The sequence below is a fragment of the Phyllobates terribilis genome, unplaced genomic scaffold, assembly GCF_046119375.1.
Source record: "Phyllobates terribilis strain yellow unplaced genomic scaffold, ASM4611937v1 Scaffold_7__3_contigs__length_470593459, whole genome shotgun sequence".
NCBI lineage: Eukaryota > Metazoa > Chordata > Amphibia > Anura > Dendrobatidae > Phyllobates > Phyllobates terribilis.
In genome coordinates, this window is record NW_027362767.1 from 109,414,692 (window position 1) to 109,442,573 (window position 27,882).

Consider the following 27,882-nt stretch of genomic DNA (forward strand, 5'->3'; position numbering starts at 1 on the left):
TGCCACAAATTAAGGACAGAAGTATAATTTTATTCTACTACCGAAGTACATTTTTCATGGTGGTGTACAGCCACTGAATTATACACACAAATTTATTAGCAGTCGTACTTTACTCCTTTACTTAGTGCACCATCATACTAATTGGTGGCTAGTGAAGGGGTATGGACAGATGTGAAGAGGCAACTCTTTTACTATGGTAGAATTACAACATATCCATTGTTTCAGTTCCGCTTGTTCATTTAGAAAAAGTAGACTTTCCTGCTCTCACCACAAGTACAAACATCCGCAACCAAAATAGCACCGAAAGCAAATGCCTTAAGGGAGCGAAACCATTTGCTTTATCAGGAGCTTCTCTTGGTTCCTCTTCTTGCTTTATCTGGCGTTTGCAGTTCCTTGAATGAAGTAGTCATTCTTGGGTCAGAATGTATCCTAATCGTGCAGTAATGGAGAGACCACAGTCTAACGTGACCGTACTGGACTATGTCTCTCTTATCTGTGAACCGGATAAGAATCTGTTCCCTTTTTGGCCACTCACTGCACAAGTCTTAAAGCGGCAGTAGCATTATGGTGCTTCATGTGAAGGTTTACTAAAAGCGAGCACAAATCTGTGATCACTTAGCCGGCCATCTGCTCCGAAAAGGAAGTTCTGGAAGTTGATCCCCAGCGGATCAGGCAACGCTAACTAGTAAAAGTAAAATGCAGCATGTGTCATCTAGTCCTACACCGGAAATAACTGCGTGATGATATATAATAGCCCAGCAATGTGTGCAGCCTGGCCGCATCAGATTTGATGCATGTGGCTTCCACTATGGAGCTATTGTCTGAACCAAAAACTACTCTGTATTCCCCACAAGGATAGATAAACCAAGAGTTCTCCAGGCAGACAGTCCCTAATTAATGGGATCTATGCTGCACGATGCTGGGTGCACATGGACAACCACTTCACACTGCAAATTTAAGTATCACCTGGCATCTGGTGGGCAGGAAAATATTTAGTGAGCCCAATATATCTCCGGTACCATGGCTGTATTAAGCTTAGTGAAATATTGTGCTCTTCGTTAGCCAATTCAGCTTTCATTTATTGTCTTCTTGATGGGAAGCTTCATAAACACCAATGGAAAAGTTGTGGGATCAGGAATATGTCTGTGCTCATTGGGTACCCAGCTATTGGGGTATATCCCGCTCTCATCATTTTAATAGAAAATTGTATTCCTGCAAGACCTTTCCATGTATATAGGATTCCATCTGCAGATGACATTTAATTGAAGCACAAGAAGACCATAGTGGTGACCTGTAAGTAGGGGTAACAGGGGGCTCGAACCACAGTGTTTTGTTTTTAGGGTTTTTTACACTACTTCTCTTTCAGATGGGTCCTCTCCAAAAATCCTACTGAAAAAGCGCCCAGAAAAAGCTCAAAGGAATGAACATGTGCAGCTCTACGCAAAAATGACTTGCTGTTCATATGTTCAGTGTTTTTGAGCAACTTAACCACTTCAGGTTTCCAAAGACACCAAGCGGTTAAAATAAGTGACTTGATCATTCGTTGGGTGTCTTGTAGTGTTGAGCGAGTATGTTCTATTAACCCTTTCGGCGAGTATGCTCGGGCCGAGCTCCGAGTATTTACAGCTGCTCGGTGATAAGGTTGAATCGCTCCCGTGTGCATGATTTGCAACTGTTTGACAGTTTTATTACCTGTGAGGAATGCCTGTTTCTTACACATTCCTCACATGTAATAAAGCTGTCAAACAGTCGCAAATCATGCACACGGGAGCGATTCAACCATATCACCGAGCAGCTATAAATACTCTGAGCTCGGCCGAGCATACTCGGACAGAATATACTCGCTCAACACTAGTGTCTTGCACTGTGAGGATACTAGGTACTTTATCATACTAGTCAATATATGAACATCCCCTAAAGGTACTATAAAATACAGTAAAAAGTAAAACAATTTATATACGTGTGTGTATATTATTATTATTATTATATATATATATATATATATATATATATATATATATATATATATATATATATTTTTTTTTTTAGTGTATGTTAGATCCAGAAGAAAAAAAAATGCATGTGGTATCTCTACAGTCATGGCCAAAAGTATTGAGAATGAGACAAATAGTAATTTTTCCAAAGTTTACTGCTTCATTTTTTGTAATGGCAATTTGCATATACTCCTGAATGTCAAAGAGTGATCAGCTTAACAGCAATTACTGTACTTGCAAAGTCAATATTTGCCCAGAAAATGAACTTTAACCCCCAAAACACATTTCAACATCATTGCAGTCCTGCCTTAAAAGGAGCAGCTAACATTGTTTTAGTGATTGATCCATTAACACAGGTGTGGGTGTTGATGAGGACAGGGCTGGCGATCAATCAGTCATGATTAAGTAAGAATGACATCACTGGACACGTTAAAAGGAGGTTGGTTCTTGGTATCATTGTTTCTCTTCAGTTAACCATGGTTATCTCTAAAGAAACACGTGCAGCCATCATTGCACTGCACAAAAATGGCCTAACAGGGAAGAGTATCGCAGCTACAAAGATTGCACCTCAGTCAACAATCTATCGCATCATCAAGAACTTCAAGGAGAGAGCTTCCATTGTTGTCAAAAAGGCTCCAGGGCGCCCAAGAAAGACCAGCAAGCGCCAGGACCGTATCTTAAAACTGTTTCAGCTGCGGGATCGGTCTACCAGCAGTGCCGAGCTTGCTCAGGAATGGCAGCAGGCTGGTGTGAGTGCTTCTGCACGCACTGTGACGCGGAGACTCTTTGAGCAAGGGCTGGATTCAAGGAGGGCAGCAAAGAAGCCACTTCTCTCCAGAAAAAAACATCAGGGACCGACTGATATTCTGCAAAAGGTACAGGGAGTGGACTGCTGAGGACTGGGGCAAAGTAATTTTCTCTGATGAATCCCCTTTTCGATTGTTTGGGACATCTGGAAAACAGCTTATTTGGAGAAGAAGAGGTGAGCGCTACCACCAGTCTTGTCTCATGCCAACTGTAAAGCATCCTGAAACCATTCATGTGTGGGGTTGCTTCTCAGCCAAGGGAATTGGCTCACTCACAGTCTTGCCTAAAAACACAGCCATGAATAAAGAATGGTACCAGAATGTCCTCCAAGAGCAACTTCTCCCAACCGTCCAAGAGCAGTTTGGCGCCCAAAAATGCCTTTTCCAGCAAGATGGAGCACCTTGCCATAAAGCAAAGGTGATAACAAAATGGCTCATGGAACAAAACATAGAGATTTTGGGTCCATGGCCTGGAAACTCCCCAGATCTTAATCCCATTGAGAACTTGTGGTCAATCATCAAGAGACGGGTGGACAAACAAAAACCAACAAATTCTGGCACAATGCAAGCATTGATTATGCAAGAATGGACTGCTATCAGTCAGGATTTGGTCCAAAAGTTGATTGAGAGCATGCCAGGGAGAATTACAGAGGTCTTGAAGAAGAAGGGGCAACACTGCAAATATTGACTTGCTGCATTAACTCATTCTAACTGTCAATATAACCTATTGGTACTCATAATATGATTGCAATTATATTTCTGTATGTGATATAAACATCAGACCAACACTAATAAAAACCAGAGGCCAGCAGATCATGTGAAAATATAATTTTGGTGTCATTCTCAATACTTTTGGCCATGACTGTACATCCATAAAAGTTCAATCTATCAAAATATAAAATTATTAACCCGATCAGTAAACTCTGTATTGAGAAAAAAAAAAAAAACACCAGAATTGCGTTTTTGTATTTTGGCTGCCACAATAAGAGGAGACTTCAGCCAGCCCCATTGACCAAAAATTGAAAACGTTACGAGTCTTGGAAAATGACGACACAAGCAATTTTTTCTTTTTTTTTAAATTTTCTGTCACTATATATATATAATATGCACACACATGATAGATATATCTATCTATATATATTTATATATACAGTACAGACCAAAAGTTTGGACACACCTTCTCATTTAAAGATTTTTCTATATTTTCATGACTATGAAAATTGTACATTCACACTGAAGGCATCAAAACTATGAATTAACACATGTGGAATTATATACTTAACAAAAAAGTGTTCAATTATATTTTGAAAACTGTCCATCCCAGGTGTTCTAGAGGCTAATGGATAGAATATTGGATTTGGAAACATTGTTGTGAATGAGTCTTTTGGCATATCTGTTGCAAAATCAGCATCCAAAGATCCCAAGGCTTTTACTGATATTTGTTCAAGTAAATTCCTAGAAAGGTCAATGGGAGGTGCTGTGGAGAAAGATTGATCCACAATATGTTGTTCTTTATCACTGTTCTCTGCAAAGAAGTGTCTCTTGACTGTCAAAGATCTCACAAATCTGTTGACATCCTTGATAGTTTCAAATAGATTTGCTCTAGTTGTAGGAATAAATTTACTTCCTTTGCTTAATAACCGTAATTGAGACCGAGAAATAATATTCACAGAGAGATTTACTACAGCAACCTCCTCATTGTTGATTTTCTGGTTGGATACCTCCGATTTTTTTTGCGGATTTGTGTTTCCTTCCCGCTCTCTGAAGCCCCTGTTTTTTGACAGGTTTCTTTTAGAAATAACATGATTTTCAGCAGGAGACTGTTCAGGCGATAAGGAGTAATCTGTGAATTCTCCTGTTGTATCCAAATCAGCCTGTGGAAATCCAACCTGTTTTTTCTTATTAGGAGTTTTCAATTTTGGTGCTGGAGTTTTTTTAAGGATTGACTTCAGTTTGTGCAATTTCCAGGTGTAAACCTGGTTACACTCATAATCTGCACAATCACAAGCAAATTTCTTCCTCTTCACATCAGTAATAGTTTCCGCCACAGAATTAATATGTTTGGAAAGTTTTTCATTCCATTCTTTAAAATTTGTTGAATTCACATGTTCTTTGAGTGACTCCTGTAATGTGGTGATTTGTTCTTTCAATTTACTCAGCTTTTTGTTTTCTTCCTTAATAATAAGTTGCATTAGTTTAGATGAAGATTGGGACAGAATGCTGTTCCATTCAGCAGTGAATTCCTCTCCATAATTAAAATTTGCAATTTTCTTTAGGCGTAACCCTCTAGGGATCATATCATTATCTAAGTACCGCTGCAAAGTTATGGAGTCCCACCATGTCTTTAATCTTTGTGTCATGGCTTGTTCAAGCTCTTTAAACACAGTATTCACATTGGGATCATAAGACTGTGGTTTATTGCTGCTGAAAACATCATTAACCTTTCCCATTCTAACTTCATTAGCCACGGGAAGAAAACATGATGGAGTGTCCATCTTAAATAGCCACAAGAAGGAGAACACCAAAAAGACTCCACCAATAAATGTGATGAAAAATGGAGTAAAATAAACGTGGAATGGAATAAAATGGACATTTTAACTTTACATTTCTTGTGATGGATACGGAGAAGGTGCTGGAGTTTTTCTAAACTACTTCCTTTTGCCTTCACTCTGCGGTCCAGCTCACCCCAAACCATCTCGATTGGGTTCAGGTCTGGTGACTGTGGAGGCCAGGTCATCTGGCGTAGCACCCCATCACTCTCCCTCTTGGTCAAATATCCTTTACACAGCCTGGAGGTGTGTTTGGGGTCATTGTCCTGTTGAAAAATAAATGATGGTCCAACTAAACACAAACCGGATGGAATAGCTTGCCGCTGCAAGATGCTGTGGTAGCCATGCTGGTTCAGTATGCCTTCAATTTTGAATAAATCCCCAACAGTGTCACCAGCAAAGCACCCCCACACCATCACACCTCCTCCTCCATGCTTCACGGTGGGAACCAGGCATGTAGAGTCCATCCATTCACCTTTTCTGCGTCTCACAAAGACACAGTGGTTGGAACCAAAGATCTCAAATTTGGACTCATCAGACCAAAGCACAGATTTCCACTGGTGTAATGTCCATTCCTTGTGTTCTTTAGCCCAAACAAGTCTCTTCCGCTTGTTGCCTGTCCTTAGCAGTGGTTTCCTAGCAGCTATTTTACCATGAAGGCCTGCTGCACAAAGTCTCCTCTTAACAGTTGTTGTAGAGATGTGTCTGCTGCTAGAACTCTGTGTGGCATTGACCTGGTCTCTAATCTGAGCTGCTGTTAACCTGCGATTTCTGAGGCTGGTGACTCGGATAAACTTATCCTCAGAAGCAGAGGTGACTCTTGGTCTTCCTTTCCTGGGGCGGTCCTCATGTGAGCCAGTTTCTTTGTAGCGCTTGATGGTTTTTGCAACTGCACTTGGGGACACTTTCAAAGTTTTCCCAATTTTTCGCACTGACTGACCTTCATTTCTTAAAGCAATGATGGCCACTCGTTTTTCTTTACTTAGCTGCTTTTTTTCTTGCCATAATACAAATTCTAACAGTCTATTCAGTAGGACTATCAGCTGTGTATCCACCAGACTTCTGCACAACACAATTGATGGTCCCAACCCCATTTATAAGGCAAGAAATCCCACTTATTAAACCTGACAGGGCACACCTGTGACGTGAAAACCATTTCCGGTGACTACCTCTTGAAGCTCATCAAGAGAATGCCAAGAGTGTGCAAAGCGGTCATCAAAGCAAAAGGTGGCTACTTTGAAGAACCTAGAATATAAGACATATTTTCAGTTGTTTCACACTTTTTTGTTAAGTATATAATTCCACATGTGTTAATTCATAGTTTTGATGCCTTCAGTGTGAATGTACCATTTTCAAAGACATGAAAATACAGAAAAATCTTTAAATGAAAAGGTGTGTCCAAACTTTTGGTCTGTACTGTATGTATGTATGTACACACACACACACACACACACACACACACACACACACACACACACACACACACACACACACACACACACACACGGGTCCATCTCACTAAATTAGAATATCCTCAAAAAGTTAATTTATTTCAGTTCTTCAATACAAAAAGTGAAACTCTTATATAGAGTCATTACACACAGAGTGATCTATGTCAAGTGTTTATTTCTGTTAATGTTGATTATTAACATTTCTAATACCGTATTTTCTTTCTGTTTAATTTCAGGACTTGGCACTGAAGGTCTATATCGTGTGAGCGGATACAAAACAGACCAAGATAATATTCAGAAGCAGTTTGACCAGAGTGAGTAGTTGCTGTTATTAGGTAATAGTGAAACACTTTCCAGACTGTTATTGCTGTGTTCTAATAATCCATTCATTTACTAACGTTATACTTTTACTTTAAGAACCAGATTATAAACCTCTACATCGTAAAATGATTAAAACAACATTCCAGCAATTTATAGCACATTCAATGCTAACTCGCCAGGAATACGGTGTACTCCTCAGCTCAGTTACATCAGTGAATAGTGATATAGTGGATGAGTCGTACGTCCACTTACTCACTGACTGTATACTATTTGAGAGTGCAGTGAGCAGAAATCTCTAGTGTGTATATATGGGATGAACCTTCAGATTGTTTTCTCTGCCTCTTGCATGTAAAAGCTTAACAGGGAGAAACCTGTCACAAGCAGAAGCCAGGGGAGAGTGTCTGAAAAATAGAGTATAAAGACTCAGCGGTTTGAGTTAGGTGGCAACAGCTCTGTTACTGGTCAATTACTGATGGCAATAGATAGGACTCATAGCACAGCAAGTGCAATGTGATGGAACTTTGCTTCCTGGGGTAAAGTAGGAGCCATCATTACAAGAGTCTTAAAGGAAACCAGGCATGTCCCCACATGCTATTAGTCTGCAAATATAGGGTTAATCTGCAGGGTAATAGTGTTACAATGCTGTCCAGTCACCTTACCAAACGTCTGGTTACCGGAAGAAAATGAACTTTACTTCTCCCTGCAGCTGCTGGCTTTCTGGAATATTGCCCTGGAATGGCTACAGTCACTGCTCAGTATATAGTGAGCAGTGGCTGTAAGTACCCATCGACACTTTCTCAGCTCGCTCTGTAGCACAATCGAAGTGCCGTGTGTGGTGTGCTTACCGCTGATGCTCAGAATGCTGTGAGCGATGACTGTAGCCGCTCTGGGCACGCCTGCATGACTGAAGGCCGGCAGCTCCCGGGAGGAATAAAGTTCATTTTTCCCAGTCGCCGCACTTTCAGTAAGGTAATGCTATTAACCTGCCGATTATCCCTATGTCTGCAAATGATTCACATTTGGGTATTTTTTTTTTTTTGCACTTAACCTTTGCAATAAATAACTCCTTATTAAACCTTTCAGGCCTTATGTATTGCAGAGCATGTTTGTGTCAGCATTCTCGTTTATAGCGAACTCTTGCATTTATTTGTTGCGATGTTTTCAGGACTACTTGCCATATAAGATGATTTTATAATGAACCACTGCTCCTATGCCTCAGGGTTTATTGCCTTTAAAGGGGTTGTCAGGGCAAAACAAAACCCAGTCCATGAAGTTAGAGATGCAAAATAAAAAAACTTGGTTATATTCACCTACCGGCACCCACCTGGATCCAGCGCAGTCCACTCGTTAAGCGGTGATGTCACTGTTTCACCAGACCGCTGCAGCCAATCTAGTGTAACGGTGACAATTCTTCCTGTCTCTACTAAAGCTGGAGCCAGGCGTGTGTTGGTAGGTGAGTGTGACTGCTTTTTAATTTTTTACATGTCCAGAGTTTTGTTTTGTCCAGACAACCCCTTTAATTGCTTGTTTTTTTTTACAAACTATCTGCATTTGTGAGCAGGTATGTTCTGTCGTCTGCACACTTTCTGCCCTGCTTGTTATTACTATAGTGAATCCCTCGTCGAGGGATGATCAGGTTATATCAGCCGTTTTGTACTTTGGTGACAAGTTCTTGGTCTCTACTTCTTTCCGTCCTTGGAGATGTCTCGTGCCTGCCCTCATACTCGTGTGCTGTGTCTTATTTGTATTGCAGATAACAGTCTGAACCTGGCGTCCATGGAGGTTAATGTAAATGCAGTGGCCGGTGCGCTCAAAGCATTTTTTGCTGATCTGCCGGCCCCTCTAATACCATACATTCATCACCCCGAACTTCTGGAGGCTTCTAGTAAGTATAAAGGCCACTTATTCTGGGTGCTAGCAGGTCACTGCTACTAACCACGGCCATCCCATAACATTCCACTAATCCGCAATCAGACTCCCGATATGGCGGTTATCAGATATTTTTCAATAGTTGTACATAAAATAGTCACACTATCGGGAAGTCCAATATAAAAAGTTATGGTTAAAGGGAAAAGTGTCATCAGAATAAGATCTAATATAATTTTTTAAATAAAATTCTTAAAAATATGATTGTCTTTAATTATCCATATTAACTTTCAAAAAATATTAAAGCTTTCACTCAGGTCCTATAAATGCACATAATTTATAATGCAAATTGCCTCTTCAGAGATGAAGAGGACTAGAACTCTATAGCGCCACCTGTTGGAAGCAGCAATTCTACAAGTCACTATAGACCCTTTATTGAGCCTTGCAATATGACTTAGAATAAAAGCCAAAACAAAATCTCAATTTGCAGACATGGTGTTTTGGGGTGTTGCCCCTCATCAGTGCAAAGTATGAGAACTGATTTGGCTAGATGAGAGCCTCAGTCCATATTTTATAAGTCGACCAAACGTGATTTCGGAGGGACGGGCCAGCAATCTAATCTCTTTTGACTGCGCAGCGACAGATTGTCAGGGAACTGAAGTATCAGGCCATTTTGTACAGCTGTTGGACAAGCTGCTGCCAGGTGACCGGACGGCGGCTTTGTAGTACGAGAACACAAGGTCGCCAGGCGAGCAGAGAGCTACTAGGTATGGGGGAGTCGGTAGACATGGCGGCTTGGTTTTCAGCTATCCAATGTGTATGGCTTGCATAAGCCAGTAGTCACGTCATTATCTTCACTGACGGGATTAGGAAAACGCCTGTCTATAGATGACACCGATCTACCATTCGCAATAAGCGACGGTCACAGCTCAATCAGTCAGTAATTGGCAGCGAACATTTTCAGTCTATTGTATCCTATGTCCATGTATCTGCTGTAAAGCGCCACAGCAAAGATGGCCACTCCAATATCCATGTACCACAAAAAGAAAACAATGATTATCTCCTATAAAATGTAATTCTGTGCAGGCTCGATTATTCAGGTACTGACCTCTCAAAGATGCTACACTATACTAAGATTTAGAGAAGGTCCAGCACATTGTCAGTGTAAAAAAGACGTCCTCTTGTAATAACATTTCTGGTTAGTCTTACATCTACTATAGTGTTCAAAACCATTCCTTCCCACTCCTAACCAGGAATAGACAGGTAGCCCATATCTAATGTTATATCAACCCATATTGTCAGAATGTTTCTCTATCTAATGAAAGGGAATCCATTAGTATATATTTGCAATGTAATCTGAGAGAAGCATAATATAGGTTAAGCGGGCCAGCGATGTCACTTACTGGGCTGCTTTGTGCAGTTTTGGTAGAATCCCAGTTTTCTCTGCTGTAGTTCCAGCAGTGCTCAGCTCTGCAAACCCCGCCCACACCACTGATTGCCAGCTTCCTGTGTACACTGTAAGCAAGCTACCAATCAGTGGTGGGGGCGGGGTTACACAGATTATCCTGACTGCTGTGCACATGAGACTTAGTCCAGCAGTGATGATCTGCTGATAAAACACTGATTTGTATTGAAACTACAGCACACAGCCTAGTAAGCGACTTTCTTGGAATCAGGCTATTTTGCTGCTCTCAGATTAAATAGTAAAATCCTGCTGACAGATTCCCTTTAAAATGAGTGACTGGTGTAAATGGTGATGATCTCTGTCTAGTGCTATGGAGCGTGTCAGCGCTATATTCAACAGATAATAAACACAAGTTAGAATATAAATGTCCAGGATTCCCTATAACCAAACAATGAGTGAATACAATATTTTCGGGAACTTGACAAAAGAATAAAAGTAGATGTATTGTAATATTTGTGTTATCTTTTAAGACGTAACTGTGAAGTGTACACTTGGTCTAAGAAAATGGTTTTCTTCACCTGCAGAAATCCCGGACAGGATAGAGAGGCTTCACGTTTTGAAGACTATTTTACGGAATTTTCCTTCTTTCAATTATGAAGTCTTAAAATACATCATATCACATTTGAACAGGTGAGTGTGTTTGCAGATAGTAACTAAAAGCACTGGAATCCTCTGACTTTTCAGCCTAGATCCCTAGTTGCTTAAATTCACACAGTGCATGTACCTTCATAAAAAAGTAAGTACACCCCGTTTGATTTCTATAGATTTATATATTGGGATGTAATAAACTCCTGCAATATGTGACAAATTACAAAGTGTTATTCTACAAAAGCCTGACCAGAACACAAAAGCAGTTTGTGAAAAATTAAGTACACCCCCATGAATCAGTAGCTAGTAAAACAACCTTTAACAGCAATAAGTTCAAGTACCGTATTTTTCGGACTAGAAGACGCACTTTTTCCCTCCAAAATTTTGGAGGAAAGTGGGGGGTGCGTCTTATAGTCCGAATACTATCTTCCTGTATATACTGTGGCTCTGGGTGGTAGTAGGTCTGGGGGAGCAGCAGCGGGGGATCAGTGGGGCACAGGAGGTAGCAGCCAACTGCTGCAGCCTGCACTGTGCCCGCTACTAAAGAAAATGAATATTCCCTGATCCCCACGCCCATATTCATTTTCCTTAATAGCCTGCACACTGTACCGCAGCGCGGCTCCTGCTGGGCTCTGCGGTTTGTGTGCCTGCTATTAAAGCTCATGAATATTCCCTACAACCCTCTCCCATGTGTTGTAGTGAGTATCCATGGTCTTTAATAGCAGGCACACTGACCGCAGAGCGGTAGCAGGAGCCGCGCTGCGGTACAGTGTGCGCACGCTCACACAGTGAGTGTCGGCAGCAGAGCGGGACAGCGCTGGAGGAGAGAGGAGGCGAGTATGATTGTTTATTTTTTTTTGTGGGCAGCAGGATGGGGGCTCAAGGGGTGCCATGCATACCGGGATGGGGGGCTCGAGGGGTGCCATGCATACCGGGATGGGGGGCTCGAGGGGTGCCATGCATATCGGGATGGGGGGCTCGAGGGGTGCCATGCATTCCAGGATGGTAGATCAAAGGGGTGCCATGCATTCCAGGATGGGATGGGGGCCACGTATACCAGGAAGGAGGGACCATACATACCAGGATGGAGGATATTAACAGAATTGGGGGACATTACCCCAATACCAGTGTCAGCAGCAGACTCCCTCCCCTATTGCAGGGTATCATGACCACATTTTTTGCTTAAATATTTTTTTTCCTATTTCCCTCCTCTAAAACCTAGGTGCGTCTTATGGTCTGGTGCGTCTTATAGTCGGAAAAATACGGTATTTGTTTTCCTTATGACTTTATCACTCTCACATGGTTCTGAAGGGTTTTTGGCCACTCTTCTTTGTAACGTTGCTTAATTTCATTGCTGTTTGTGGGCATTTGTTTATGCCGAGCTCTTGTAAAAAGGACCTTTCACCAAATTCTTCATGTTAAATTGGACACAGGATGTATAAGTGACTGCATAGCGGAATAAAAGGTTTGTTTTATTAAAGTCCAACTGGGTGTTATCAGACCGTTTTCACTTGGGACGTATACAGGGAGAAGTGTACTCCCCCCAGTGAAAACTGTCTGATATGATAACACCCACTTAGACTTAAAAAAAAAAAAAAAACAAAAAAAAAAAAACACATTTTGTTCTGCTATGCAGCCATTTTAATGTCCAGAGTCAACATGAAGAATTTGGTGAAAAGTCCTCTTTAAGCTGCCACCACAGAAATTTAACTGTTTTGTGGTTTCTTTTTCAGTCATTCTGATGTAGATAATTGGTGTTAGGCGTTTGTGCTGATTGTTTGGTTTTCACTAAATGTGGTGCAGGACATTATGGCCAACATCTCTACCCTTTTCTCTTCTGTCCTTCAAATGCAACTTTTGCAAAGTTTTTACATTTATTTTTTTTTATTGAAAACTTTAAACATTTTTCTAAAACACAGACTATACAAACCTCCACCATTCCCTGTACAAAAATAGAAAATTCCCTACATACAGAACATATATTTTAAAGTTCACCACTATGGTAGGAATAGTACAGCAGATAGAAGAATATAGTGGTAGGAATAGTACAGCATATAGAAGAAAAAAAGGCTTGTGTAACCTATAGAGGAGATAGGGCAATAAAACAAAATGATAAATTTGTAGCTAGACTACCACAACCTCCTTCCTTTAACTCCAGAATACATAAAATATTGAATAAACCCCAAAAGTGACAGAGGACCGGTAAACTGCCTGACATCTTCCTCTTCTGGAGTGAGACGTCTAGATGGGTTATTTACGTACCACCTATCCCTTTCCATCTGCTACAACATATCCAGACGTAATCTAATTACCTCTCTGGAAGCCATTCCCCATATACCATTTCATGACATCCACAATTTCTCCAATTTTGTAATGGCACTCTATTCTCCAGAGTTAATAGCTTCCAAACAAGTCCTACTCACTGAGTCTCTTTAGAAGGGCACAGTCAGATGGCCATATAACACGGACGACGATTGCACTGCAGTGCACAGACTGGCTGGCGGCTCTCCTGAACGGAGCGTGACAGCTGCATAGAAATGCATATTATCATACTCGGGTCAGTAGAGCCGCCGGCCAGACCGAGCAGTGTTCCTCCTATTCTTCTGAACATGATGGCCTTCTCCAGTGATTACTCTCTTCATATGATGTGTTCAAAGTAGGCAAGTCATAGCTCGGTGATCCTTGCTTCCAGTGACATGTCTGGCTTGATTTGTTTGTTCTTCTTGCCATCCATTGTATTGATAACATCCTTCTCCAGCATCACATTTCAAAGGAGACTATTCTTCTTCCTCTTCTTTCTTTATTGTCTAAGTTTTGCATTACCTCTGTCTAAACACTTAGATATCATGGTGGCACAGCATCTTAAGCCCCCGTCTCACATAGCGATATCGCTAGCGATATCGCTGCTGAGTCACGGTTTTGGTGACTCACCAGCGACCTCACCAGCGATGTCGCTGTGTGTGACACTTTGCAACGATCAGGCCCCTGCTGTGAAGTCGCTGATCGTTGCAAAGTGTCCTGGACCATTTTTTGGTCGTTGGCCTCCCGCTGGCCAGCACACATCGCTGTGTGTGACCAGCGGGACCAACGATCTGGCTGGTAACTATGGTAAACATCGGGTTACTAGGGGCACGCGCGCACTTAGTAACCCGCTGTTTACCATGGATACCACTCTGCTACGGTGCTCGGAGGCTCCCTCGCACCGTAGCAGAGTGGTATCCATGGTAAACAGCGGGTTACTAGGGGCACACGCGCACTTAGTAACCCGATGTTTACCATAGTTACCAGCCTGCTCCTGCTTGCAGCAGGCTGGTAACGGGAGCAGGACATCGTGGAACGATTCTTTCCACGATATCGCTGCTCCCCTCATCGCTGGTGAGCCTGCCTGTTTGACAGCTCACCAGCGATGTATTAGCGATGCAGCAACGATCCCTGACAGGTCGTATCGTTGTCGGGATCGCTGCTGCATCGCTTAGTGTGACGGGGCCCTTAGGGGCTTACCATTCAAGATTGGTGCTTGCTCTTATCACAGCCACCACAGCGGGAGCTGTGCTTCATAATATAGCCAGCTTTCACTGCCGATGGTGCACACTCCTCTCCGCATTATAAGTGGGCAGTCAAGATGTGTCAATTTGCAGCAAGCACTTTCCTTCAATATGTACTTCACTGAGCGGTTAAACAATATGCAGTCAAGATGTGTCAATTTGCAGCAAGCACTTTCCTTCAATATGCACTTCACTGAGCGGGTAAACAATATATTATTCAAAAAAATAATTATTTAACTGATAAATAATTTCTCTTTTTTTTATAATTTTTAGGGTTAGCCAACACAGCAAGACAAACCTGATGACTGCAGATAACCTTTCCATTTGCTTCTGGCCAACTCTTATGCGCCCGGATTTTGAGAACAAGGAATTTTTCTCCACCACGAAGAACCACCAATCCGTCATAGAAAACTTCATTCAGCAGTGCCAGTTTTTCTTCTACGAGGGTGAAATTGTCGACTCTCCAAGCGTCACCAGCTCTCCTTCAGCACAGCACTCCAGTCCGGGTCAGCTCGCGCCACCTTTAGTCCCTCTGCAGTTACCTCCTCCCCTTCAGCCACAACTACTACAGCCCGCACTGCAAGCCGATCCCCTGGGGATCATATAACGGGGCACAGCTTTGTACTGGTTTATTTAATATCCCCAGGTCCTTACTGGAAAACAGTGATACAGGAAAAAAAAAAAAAAAAAACTAACTTCACCTGTAGTAAAATCCTAATGACGCATCTGACTACTTTTAGTTCTCAACCTTTTGTTCGTATTTTTTTAAACCCTTTGGAACGTCTAGAAGGAGATGGATCTGTGGCAGGCGGCCTTGTTTGTGAATTTTGCTGCTGCATGGAACTTCTATATAAATACTATACACTTCTTCAGGTGTCCGAGAGATACTTCTAGAAGAGACGATTAAACACAGAATAAACAAAATGGTCCTTTTCTATAGAAAAAAAATCTAATTAAATTTACAGAAATAAATCATTTATGAAGCATTAGTGCTTTCACAGCCCGTCTGAAGGCTGAGATTTATTTTGGTGTCAAAGCATCCGTGGTGTGCAGACGTGGGCATGTGTGGGTGCGTGTGGGAGCCTGGCAGTGGGGTGGGTTATGGATTCTTTGTTGGCGGTGCTTGGAATGGAGCTTATCTTGTAAATGATACAAAGTAATAATTGTATGTACATATATAAATGTTTACATATTTGAGGAATAAACATCCATCCATTGAAGCAATGTTTTGGTCTACATCAGGGAGCGGGGCTGCATGAACGGTTGCGTTCCTCTAATTGGGCGCTGTTGATATTTCAATGTGCAGTTTTTATTAGAAATTGATTTTTTTTTTCCCTACAAGCAAGGTTTGAGCCAAACTTTAAAAAAAAAAAAAATATTATTAAATTGCTCCAAGATCCATATGTGGAAGGCCGGATTCGCATGTCTTACGTTCATGGTCCGAATATGGACCGCAATGTCCAAAGGCCACATTTATTTATCTTACTCCCTTGTATACCACCATGAATTCCACAGTGCTTTACAGACCTTATCGGCACGGTCCCCGTTGAGGCTCATAATTTAGATTCCTTATTAATATGTATTTGTGTGGGTTCCTCCGGGTTCTCCAGATTCCTCCCACACTGCAAACATGGGGAGAACAAACTCCTTGGAGATGTTGCCCTTAATTGGAATTGAAACCATGATCCCAGTGCTGCAAGACTGCAGTGCTAACCACTGAGCCACCGTGCTGCTACGTCTTCCGACATGAACTCAACAGCCTCATTTACAGTAGGGAAGATAAGTATTTGATACACTGTCGATTTTGCAAGTTTTCCCACCTACAAAGAATGGAGAGGTCTGTATTTTTTATCGTAGGTACACTTCACCTGTAAGAGACAGAATCTAAAAATAAAATCCAGAAAGTCACATTGTATGATTTTTTACATAATTAATTTGCATTTTATTGCATGAAATAAGTATTTGATACAATAGAAAAACAGAACTTAATATTTGGTTCAGAAACCTTTGTTTGCAGTTACGGAGCTCAGACGTTTCCTGTAGTTCTTGACCAGGTTTGCACACACTGCAGCAGGGATTTTGCTCCACTCCGCCATACAGATCTTCTCCAGATCTCTCAGGTTTTGGGGCTGTCACTGGGTAACATTGAGTTTCAGCTCCCTCCAAAGATTTTCTATTGGGTTCAGGTCTGGAGACTGCCTAGGCCACTCCAGGACCTTGAAATGCTTCTTACGGAGCTACTCCTTAGTTGCCCTGGCTGTGTGTTTCGGGTCATTGTCTTGCTGGAAGACCCGGCCACAACCCATCTTCAATGCTCTTACTGAGGGAAGGAGGTTGTTGGCCAAAATCTTACGATATATGACCCCATCCATCCTCCCTTCAATAAGGTGCAGTCATCCTGTCCCCTTTGCAGAAAGGCACCCCAAAGTATGTTGTTTCCCCCACCATGCTTCACGGTGGGGACAGTGTTCTTGGGGTTGTATTCATCCTTCCTCCAAACATGGCGAATGTAGTGGATACCAAAAAGTTCTATTTTGGTCTCATCTGACCACATGACCTTCTACCATGCCTCCTCTGGATCATCCAGATGGTCATTGGTGAACAGGCCTGGACATGTGCTGGTGTGAGCAGGGGGACCTTGTGTGCTCTGCAAGATTTTAATCCATGATGGCATAGTGTGTTACTAATAGTAATGTTTGAGACAGTGGTCCCAGCTCTCTTCAGGTCATTGACCAGGTCCTCCTGTGTAGTTCTGGGCAGATTCCTGACCTTTCTCAGAATCATCCTTACCCCACGAGGCGAGATGTTGCATGGAGCCCCAGATTGAGGAAGATTGACAGTAATCTTGTGTTTCTCCCATTTTCTAATACTTGTGCCAGCAGTTCTTGCTTTCTCACCAAGCTGCTTGCCTATTGTCCTGTAGCCCATCCCAGCCTTTTGCTTGTCTACAATTTTGTCCCTGGTGTCCTTAGACATCTCTTTGGTCTTGGCCATGATGGCGAGGTTGGAGTGTGATGGATTGTGTGGACAGGTGTTTTATACAGGAAACGAGTTCAAACAGGTGCAATTAATACAGGTAATGAGTGCAGAGTAGGAGGGCTTCTTAAAGAAAAGCGAACAGGTCTGTGAGCCAGAATTCATGCTCGTTGATCAAATACTTATTTCATGCAATAAAATGCAAATTAATTATTTAAAAATAATAAAATGTGATTTTCTGTTTTTCTTTTTAGATTCTGTGTCTCACAGGTGAAGTGACCTGTGATAACAATTACAGACCTCTCCATTCTTTGTTGGTGGGAAACTTGCAAAAATCGGCAGTGTATCAAATACTTATTTTCCCCACTGTATACAGCTATATGGAGCTGTTGGGTTTGGGTCTGTATTTTGACACACAAAACCAGCCTAAGTGTTTGAAGTCTTTCTTGCGTTTCTTTTGACAGAATTGTCAGTATCTCGTTGATGAGAAGAGCCTGGATGACTTTCTCAAATTGCAATTCTGCTTTACCATATCAATATATGGAATTTCCTTAGTGGAAAGCAGGAGAGAAAGGAGCGTTTTCGGAGCGTAGTAGATTAAAAATATAAAACCAGTTGTAAAGAATGATCTTACTTGGCAGAGTTCTGCTACAGACACAACTCCAAATTACAGTATAATGGATTATTCCAGTGGGTGCAGCCAACCTGGTGTCCTGTGGGAATTTCCTCCATAGGGAGTTCCAGCAAAGCTTGGTAAAGTGAAGAGACCAGATGATGGGCGCTCTCAGCAAAATGCAATGGGTCCAATGAGTACGAATAAAACAAAAGCCTAGGTAGTCTTCATGGAGTCCGGGACTTTGCCACCGCTGGCCCAGGAGCAGATGATGTTCACGGGAGAAGCGCCCACCTGCTCTCTGATGTCAGCTGCCAGAGCTTCTCCTGTGACCATCATCTGGTCCCGGTTCAGCGGCGGCAAAGTCCCGGACTCCATAAAGTCTACCTAGGCTTTTGTTTTATCCATACTCATTGGATCCATTGCCTCATTCCTTTAGGACAAGAGCGTCCTTCAGCTGGTCTCTTCACTTCATGCTTTATCGTATCAGCATTGTTTCCAGGACTTTACTCGCCTTTTCCCCTCTCTGTGAGTGATCGCCAACATTCCCCTACCTTGCCTATGTGTCTGACCTGGTCCATTTCTTGTGCAGTGAGATGTATACAGCTTATATATGTCCTTATAGAGGAGCAGAGCACACTTTGTCCTAGAACGGATGTGCAACATCAAGAGAAGAATTCTAGTTCTTTGGTGATGTCAGAAGGGAGGAAGATATTGGCATATTGTTACCTGGGGATCTTCTATTACAGTTTGTAGAGAGCAGAGCTCATCTCCTGGAACAAAAATGCTCCCTGGCTCCTTGTCATTGATGGTGACCTGTTATAATGCATCATATTATTGTGGGACTTGTGTTCACCCAATAGAGAGAAGAAATATCTTCCCTCTCAAATCGTTAGCAGCCAAGAGTTTGCAAATGAGGTACTGCAAGGATGCTGTAGGGTTAAGGCGTTTCCCACTAAATATATGAATTATATCGATTTACTAGAAATCTGACTTTATACCCCCATCTGTCCTGAGAAGAAGGATCCCAAACTCTTGATGTTGCTGTATCCGCAGGGAGAACGCACCCAGACACTGAAGTTGTGGCCGGGCAGTGTCAATGAGCGCACACCCATACACCAGCTCTTGTAAGCGAGCGCTATCAATTAAAAATGGGTGAAGACCCCAACTTGCAAAATGAGGGTGGGGGCTTGATTGCACTCCAAAATTTTGGCCATGCCAAGACTGCACTGTAACCTCCATATTTGGATACCATTTACAGTATTTTTTTTAGGCACTCCACCTGAAATTGTACAATGGTTGTAGGATTTTTATTGGGCTAAAGTCTCATATCACTGTAAAGCTTGTGTAAAATGCATAGGGGGGGAGACTAACTCCCCTTAAAGGGGTTACCCAGGACTAGATTAGTATTTTGACTCATATTAAAAAAATAACAGACAGGTAGTTGTGCTGGGCAGAAAAGACTGGTAGATAGTAACTACCTGCCTGTATTTATTAGACCCATAGTAAAAAAAAATGTCCTGGATAAACCCTTGAAGGTTGAAAGAGGGGAGTCGGGGTATGTTGAGCCCATACTACATTCTCCCTTTTCCCTTTGCAACGTCAGTCGATTTATGCTGCACATCTTTTTTTTTTCTCTTTTGCAACATGTGAACGATATTTTTTTTATCCTACAGCGCTGGTACTGTAATACACAGTGGAAATTCTGCTACATATTTGTCCCATGTGAATGTGTCTTATACCCCGGCAGTCTAGCGGACCATAAACGCCCGGCAGATTAAAACCTAATATACTGGGAGATCAATGTTGCTATAAGATACTGTTTACAGTCTCCCAATAGAGGCCGTAAGAATTCGAATTGTCTGAGAATCTTACTGTTCGGTAAGTAAATCTAGTCCTTATGAATAATGTCAGACCATTAATAAAATTATATTGTTTTCAAACCCTTTATCCTCTGCTGAGAAGTTTGTGACTGCAAAAATGGCAGAAAGTCTTAAGGAAATGTTCAGGGTTTGTTTTGTTTTTTTTAAGTGGATCAGCACCAAAATTGCTACAAATACTCTTTGAATGAGCCTTCTATTGTTTTGAAAGGACAATCCACCTTTAAGTTCATACAGTAAATTTTCTTTTGACGAAGTGTTGAATATCTCACAATTGAAAGTAAAAAAGTGACATTACTTCTTGGATGTGGATTGTGTGTGGAAAATGCTTAAAACTTGACTTTGCCAAGAGTAAGGGCCACCAAAACCACATGGAAAGTCATAGGCCTTCAAAAAATTGCTTTGGGTCTGAAAACCTTGTCAAAAACATATTGATTTGTCTTGAAAACCATGTTTGATTATTCCACCTCAAAAAGAAAACTCTCAAGGGCTTGTTCACGTGTAGAGTTTTTGCTGTGTTTTTTTCTGGCCTTTTTTAATGTAGAATAAAAATGCAGTATTTGACAGTAATTGCAAAATGAATGAGATTTCTAAAATCTCATACACACGGTGCTTTTTCTTCCAGATGTTTTTTGAGCTGCAATGTACTTTGCTTTTTTTCGTCAATTCTTTAAGCATTTTTGCTACATTTTTTGTAACCATGAAAAACACATGAAAATAGCATGTAATGTGCACAGCTTTTCCTGCCAACACTGCGGTTTTCATGCAGGAAAACAGACCTGACCTCTTGGGGTTTGCACGGATTTATGAGCTGCCCCATATGTTATAATGGGTACATATGGTATCTATGAAAAAGACTGATACAATATGTACGGACATGTGAAGGAGGCCGTATGTCTGGTTTTCAATCTCTGAGAACTGAGAGTCTTTGTTCACATGTAACTTCTGTTAGGCTTTATTCACACAGCAGTATTTGTATGCCAAAACCAGGAGTGTGTCCAAAATACAGAACAGTTGTCAATTTTTCCATAATAGTTTTTCCCTGTAAATTCCACTCCCAGGTTTGGTATACAAAACTGATGTGTGAATAAGGCCTTATACTTGAGCACCCAAAAACCATTTAAAGACATATCAGCAGGGTGAGTACCAAGAGGAAATCCTGCCGTCCATGGGCCCATAGGGATATATAGACGTGTTCAGTTTATGTGCCGACTACCTGCACTGAATGCCAAGTCATTGTAGCCTTAAAGGGATGTGTGCGCCCCCTGGAGCACTTCAAGTAAATCATTGTCATTTATGCATCTGTCTTATCAGAAGATCCTTTTTACCGTATTTCGGATGAGTCAATATGGTAATTATGAAATTCACTACACAAATATTGCACCATATGGCGGTACTGACGGAACAACCTCAGATGAGTATTGGGTGCGTTGCCATCTGACTAACTCATTGTTTTAGACCCTTCCTTGATGTAAAAAACAACAACCAATACATGAATATATCCGACAAGGGGTCAAATGTATATTAAAAAAGACCTTTATATTGTGACAATTTGGGTACATGGCGGCAAAGAAAAAAAGAGAGCGCACACACATACATATACAGTACAGACCAAAAGTTTGGACACACCTCATTTAAAGAAATTTCTGTATTTTCATGACTATGAAAATTGTACATTCACACTGAAGGCATCAAAACTATGAATTAACACATGTGGAATTATATACTTAACAAAAAAGTGTGAAACAACTGAAAATATGTCTTATATTCTAGGTTCTTCAAAGTAGCCACCTTTTGCTTTGATGACTTCTTTGCACACTCTTGGCATTCTCTTGAATGTGTCCAAACTTTTGGTCTGTACTGTATGTGTAATATATATATATATATATATATATATATATATATATATATATATATTAAGGGATATTTATGTCCAAATAAGTTAATTCCCAAGTAACATCAATGGTACTTAGTAGATAATATTACATGTCCCCCATAATGTTGTACTCAGAACGTTCATACCTGGTATATAGTACATGCACGTGTTGCAATAGCTCTGGGCTCAATGATCATACTCCTAGTGTGGCGCTCACCCCTTGTCACAATATAAAGGTCTTTTTTAATATACATTTGACCCCTTGTCGGATATATTCATGTATTGGTTGTTGTTTGGTTTCCGATTGGTCTACCAATTTAGTTAGCAGTTATACATTTTTTCACCATGTGGATTAATTGGACCATTAAGAATATATATAAATGTATATCATCTGCTTGCCTTCAGCAGCGTTTTCCTTCATTGATGTAGTCTGTCTCTGCCATTATTAGGTTCATGGACCTTGAGTCACTGACTAGTATAGTAGGTGAAGCTGCAGCCATGCAGAATTGTCATCACCTTGTGTAATGGCGGTAATGTCTGCAATATTTTCTTGCTTAAAAATTTAATTCGCTGTGCAAGAACATCACTAGTTACTCATTGCTGAAAGTATGAGATTACACCAGAACATTAAATCCACTTTCATGTGAATAACTGCTTGTCCTATTACAGCGGTACTTGGGAAGGGTGGGGAAAATTGGGCAATAGAAGGAAATAAGCAGTCAGCCATTGAAGCTAATGAAAGCAGGAAAAATGGCCAGGTAAAGGGGTCCGAGAGTTTGACTTTGTGGCACTTTTATGTAAGTATTACAGGTTCTCCTCCTTCCTCAACGACCACACAACTTTCTTGACCAAAAAATGTCTCCTGATGGAGGAGTGGGTGACTGGACCTGTCCCTCAGCCTCCTCCACATGAGAAAATGTCACGTGGGAAAACTGTTTTTCACTTGGAAAAGATGGAGGAGCAGATGATAATCTGTTCTTCAATCTGTGGACATTTTATGGACAGAAGTTCTGTACTAAGAAATGCAGAAACTTATTCATATAATCCAGAAAAGTGGCACTCACCATTCATTAAAAAAAGACCGTTTCGCACTATAATAAATTCAAGGTTCAGATCCGTAGAAGCTCTTGTTATAGCGCAAAACAGCCATCATTTTCACTCATCCCGCTAATCTCCTAATGCATTTTTAACTGTAATTTTAAATAGTTTTCTTTATGGTTGGTGAGTGCCACTTTTCTATATTATATGGACTAATTGCACTTACATCTACAAGTAGAGCAACCACTGGATCCAACAGTCCTATAATTTCAATGTCCTGTATTTTTTTTGACAGTGCTAAGCTTTCTTTGTCTACTTAGAACAAAATTGTTTGAACATCGATAACGTCTTAGTAGATGCCACAAAAAAAAGTTATAGGCCAACCCATTTAACCTACTGTGAGGCCAGTTTTGGATGTCCATGAAACCCGGATGGTGCTCGAATCGCTGTAGAAAGCCAACTGTGTCTCCTGACTTCAGCTAATGGCCTCATAGACACATATAGGTCAGGAAATATGGCAGTTGAGCGTTGCAATCTGAGCACGATCCGTGTTTCATGAACCAGCCTCGTAAGACGCTCATGTGTACACGGGAGGCCGCGTGGTGCTCACGCCGTGTACACGGGAGGCCGCGTGGTGCTCACGCCGTGTACACGGGAGGCCGCGTGGTGCTCACGCCGTCTACACGGGAGGCCGCGTGGTGCTCACGCCGTCTACACGGGAGGCCGCGTGGTGCTCACGCCGTCTACACGGGAGGCCGCGTGGTGCTCACGCCGTGTACACGGGAGGCCGCGTGGTGCTCACGCCGTGTACACGGGAGGCCGCGTGGTGCTCACGCCGTGTACACGGGAGGCCGCGTGGTGCTCACGCCGTGTACACGGGAGGCCGCGTGGTGCTCACGCCGTGTACACGGGAGGCCGCGTGGTGCTCACGTTGTATATCACGCTGTGATGGCGACATCAACCCTGTCTACGATCAGTGCAGGGGGACACGATGAGAGGCATTATGCTTTGTTTAATTTTTTTTTTTTTTTTTTTTTTTAAAAAGCACAAAAATTGAGCTTGGTTTAAGTTGGTATACATGCGACACAAACGCATGTTCGCAATGGCCATAAATCACTAAAAACCTACAAGAAGCAAAAATGAACATAAACCCTGCTGTAAAAAAATAAAAAGCAAAAGTGCAATTAAATAACATAGGGTTCTTAGTAACACAGTTTTTGATCAAAAATAGTATAAAATCCATCCCACCACAATGATTTATGGCCAGTGCAAGGCTGTGTGCACACGATGCGTTTTTAATGCGTTTCCGCAGCGGTTTTGCAGCTACGGAAACGCATTAAAAACGCATGGTAGAAGGGCAGCAATGTTACCCAATGATAATCCGCATGTGCTGTGCCCATGCTGGGGATTTTTCTCAAAAATCCGCAGCATGTCCATTAATTTTGCGGAAACGCGGCGTTTTCGCCACCATTGACTTGCATTAGAACGCGCCAATACCGCAAGACTGCATTTGTACTTGCGTTATTGGCGCATTCTAATGTGCAGATGGTACCCGAGTGTGGAGAAGATGAGACTCTCCTCCACACCCAGGTACCATAAAAAAGCTGTAAAAACAAGAATAAAATAAAAAATAAATGTATACTTACCTTCTGTCGGCCCGCGCTGCGCTCCTGCTTGGTTCCCGGCATGTGACGGGTAACGTGACGCTGACGTCGGCAGGTCTTTCAATTCACTGTTGCCGGCAAGGGAGAACGGAATGAGCAGGACACCGGGGGCCATCGGAGGGTAAGTATACATTTTTTTTTTTTTTTTTACCACTCTCTCGGGTCACACTATATAAATCCATGCTGTTTGCATGGATTTATATAGTGTGACCTAGTTGTCACAAGCACTTTCCAAGTGATGCTAATCGCTTGGAAAGCGCCTGTCAATCCGCATGTGGAAATGTCAGTGGGTAACCGCTCCATTTCCGCATGTCCCTGGCAGGAAAACGCATGTACAATCCGCATGTACAATCCGCATGCGTTTTTTTCTGCCAGGGAGATGCAGAAACGCTCAGGAAAAAATCCTGAGCACTTCTGCATCGTGTGCACATAGCCTAAATGTGCGTTTATGTGCTACATATATACCAACTTCCGTTTTTGTATTTTTTTTTTCTTTGCATTCTGTGCAAGCCGGGCTGTGGCCTCCCTTCCTAGAGCTGGAAATCACATTTAGGGCTCTCTCTCACTTGCGATTAAATCGGACCACTGCAATCAGATAAAAAATCGTATTGCATTCATACCAATTTAATCCTATGATGGTATGCTCAGTGGCATTTTTTTTCCAGCTCCGATCGGACTGAAAAAATCGCAGCATGCTAGATTCGGATCGCGCACACCCATATAAGTGTATTGGTGTGTATGTGTGTGTGTAACATCGCACTGCACTCTGATATCACCCAAGTTCAGTGTAATTCCCGAGAACGTACACCAACTTAAACTAAGCTCAGTTTTTGTGTTTTTTTCTTTGCATCTCGGCATTCTGTGCTAGCCCCCTGGCCTCCCCTCCTTTTACTGGAAATCACATTTTCATAGCTTCCCTAGGATTGTGTCCACAGTTCAGAACCCAGTCTGTTGTCTGCCCTTATTCACACACTGAGGTCAGCTTTGACACATGGTAAGGTTTTGAATATTAGACAGTGTAGGACTATCCTGAACAGGTTCACCATGCCGTGGTGGGATAGCTTTTATACTATTTTTGATCAAAAACAGTTTAATTAAGAACCCGGAAAACAATTCTATAGTAACAAATTTCCCCTCTATACATTAAACATACCTTCTACTGAGAGGTGTGCTGACACTACCTGAATGACATTACCTGGGGTGCAATTTTTTTTTATTTAAGAAACTGGACTTTTTGAAGTTGTGTTTTTGTTTTTTAACTTTGTTTTCCGGAGGAACATGGGTTATAGCCTCAAAAGAGGAGCAAAGATATTGACATACCCTATAGACAAAAGTATTAGGACACATCTGTGAATTTAGTTTTTCTATTCCATGCCATTCCCTACCCCTCCCCGTGCAGGCTGCCATTACAGACATCTGTGAGACAACGGGTCATTCTAAAGAGCCCACTGAATTTTAACGTGGTGCCTAAAAGGGTGTCACTGGTAGAAAAAGCCCATTGGTTCTTGAAATTTCTCAATTCTAAATATTCCACGATGAACTGTAAATTGTATTAATGAAAAGTGGAAACATTTTGGAATCTTAGAAACTCTGTCATGAAGTGGAGACCACAAAGTTACAGAGCAGGGTCGCCAAGTGCAGAGGTGCATAGACAGGCTTGGACTGGCCCACAGGAGAATCCTCCAGTGGGCCACCTCTTATATGGGCAGTACTTGGCACAATATTCTGAATCATTATGTACAGACAAATTCAGCATCATATTCATTTACCAATCTACCCAGTTCACTGTTATATAAATTTGTGATTCAGGATAATGTCACATTTGCATGTAATTGACAAGTTGGGCCCTGGAGTTGGTTACTAGTGGGCCCTTGGCACTCCAGTCTGACACTGTGCATAGACATTGCCATTGCCATTGCCTTGCTGATTTAACTATTGTAGAGTCCCTAATTTCCTCAGGCGTTAACGATTGGACAAAAACTGCCACTGCGGGGAGCTTCATGGCACAGGTTTCCACATCTGAGCAGCTGCTTGCAGTCTTACATCACCAAGCACAATGCCAAGTATTGGATGGAGTGGTGTAAAGCCACTACCACTGGACTCTGGAGTGGTGGAAATGTGTCCTCATTAATTGCACCTCTATCTGGCCTGGACGAGTCTGGGTTTGCCAAATGCCAGGAGGACATTGCCCGACTGCATTGTGCCAGCTGTACAGTTTTGTAGAGGATGGATAATACCAGGGTCGGACTGGGGCACCGGGACAACGGAGAATTCTCCGGTGGGCCCAGGTCCTCGGCGGGCCCCCGAGCAGGACGCATGGGGGCCCGCTAGTTAACGTGGCTGCAGACCTATCAGTGGCCGGCGGCTGACACAGGGGCGGACATACCGCTGGAACCTGCATGGGGGGCCTGGAGGTTTAGGGCGGCTAATTGTGAGGGCAATCTGGCCTGCTTCTCGGACCCCCAGGCACCGGGGGTCCCATTGCAAGATTGCCCTCATCGGGTGTGGCGGGCAGGGAGCGATGTGATCCCTCCAGCTCCGCTGCCAACATGGCAGTGGAGCTGAAGCATCAGCGCCGGGTAGGAAACAGAGGACTATCTCCCTCACACACGCACACGCTGCTTGATGAGGTCATCATGCAGCGCGCGCCTGTGTCAGGGAGAAAGTTGCAGACAATGAGGATGCTGCGGTCTGCAGTGGGACGGGAAGAGGTAAGTTGTTTTTTTTTTAACCAATACACTGGGGAGACAATGATGGGGATGGGGAGAGCAGAGGTGGAGAGCAGTGATGGAGGGGGGGAGCAATAATGGGGATAAGGAGAGAAATATTGGGGACGGGGAGAGCAATAATTGGGATGGGAAGAGAAGTGATGGAGAAGGACAGAGCAATAATGGGTATGGGGAGAGCAATAATTGGGATGGGGGAGAGCATTGATGGAGAGGGCGAGAGTAATGGGATGAAGAGAGCAATAATGGGGATGGGGGGAGAGTAGTGATGAGCGAGTATGTTTTGTTAACCCTTTCGCCGAGTATGCTCGGCCGAGTAGTTACAGTTGCTCAGTGATATATTTGAATCACTCCCGTGTGCATGATTTGCGACTGTTTGACAGTATTAATACATGTGAGGAATGTGTAAGAAATAGACATTCCTCACACGTATTAAAGCTGTCAAACAGTCACAAATTATGCACACGGGAGTGATTCAAACAAATCACCGAGCAGCTGTAACTACTCTGTGCTCGGCCGAGCAT

At 42.3% G+C, this 27,882-nt stretch overlaps 1 protein-coding gene across 2 annotated transcripts in view; it reads left to right on the forward strand.

The window, feature by feature from the left end:
- ARHGAP5 (Rho GTPase activating protein 5) overlaps positions 1-15,809 on the forward strand; it is a 70,260-nt gene extending 54,451 nt beyond the window's left edge. For both annotated transcript variants that reach the window (XM_073639077.1, XM_073639076.1), the window contains 4 exons: positions 7,037-7,114; positions 8,875-9,006; positions 10,977-11,082; positions 14,859-15,809. In XM_073639077.1, the coding sequence (XP_073495178.1) occupies positions 7,037-7,114; positions 8,875-9,006; positions 10,977-11,082; positions 14,859-15,192 (650 nt within the window). In that variant the 3' untranslated portion in view covers positions 15,193-15,809. The remainder of the gene's footprint in view (positions 1-7,036; positions 7,115-8,874; positions 9,007-10,976; positions 11,083-14,858) is intronic.
- The last annotated feature ends 12,073 nt before the right edge of the window (positions 15,810-27,882 follow it).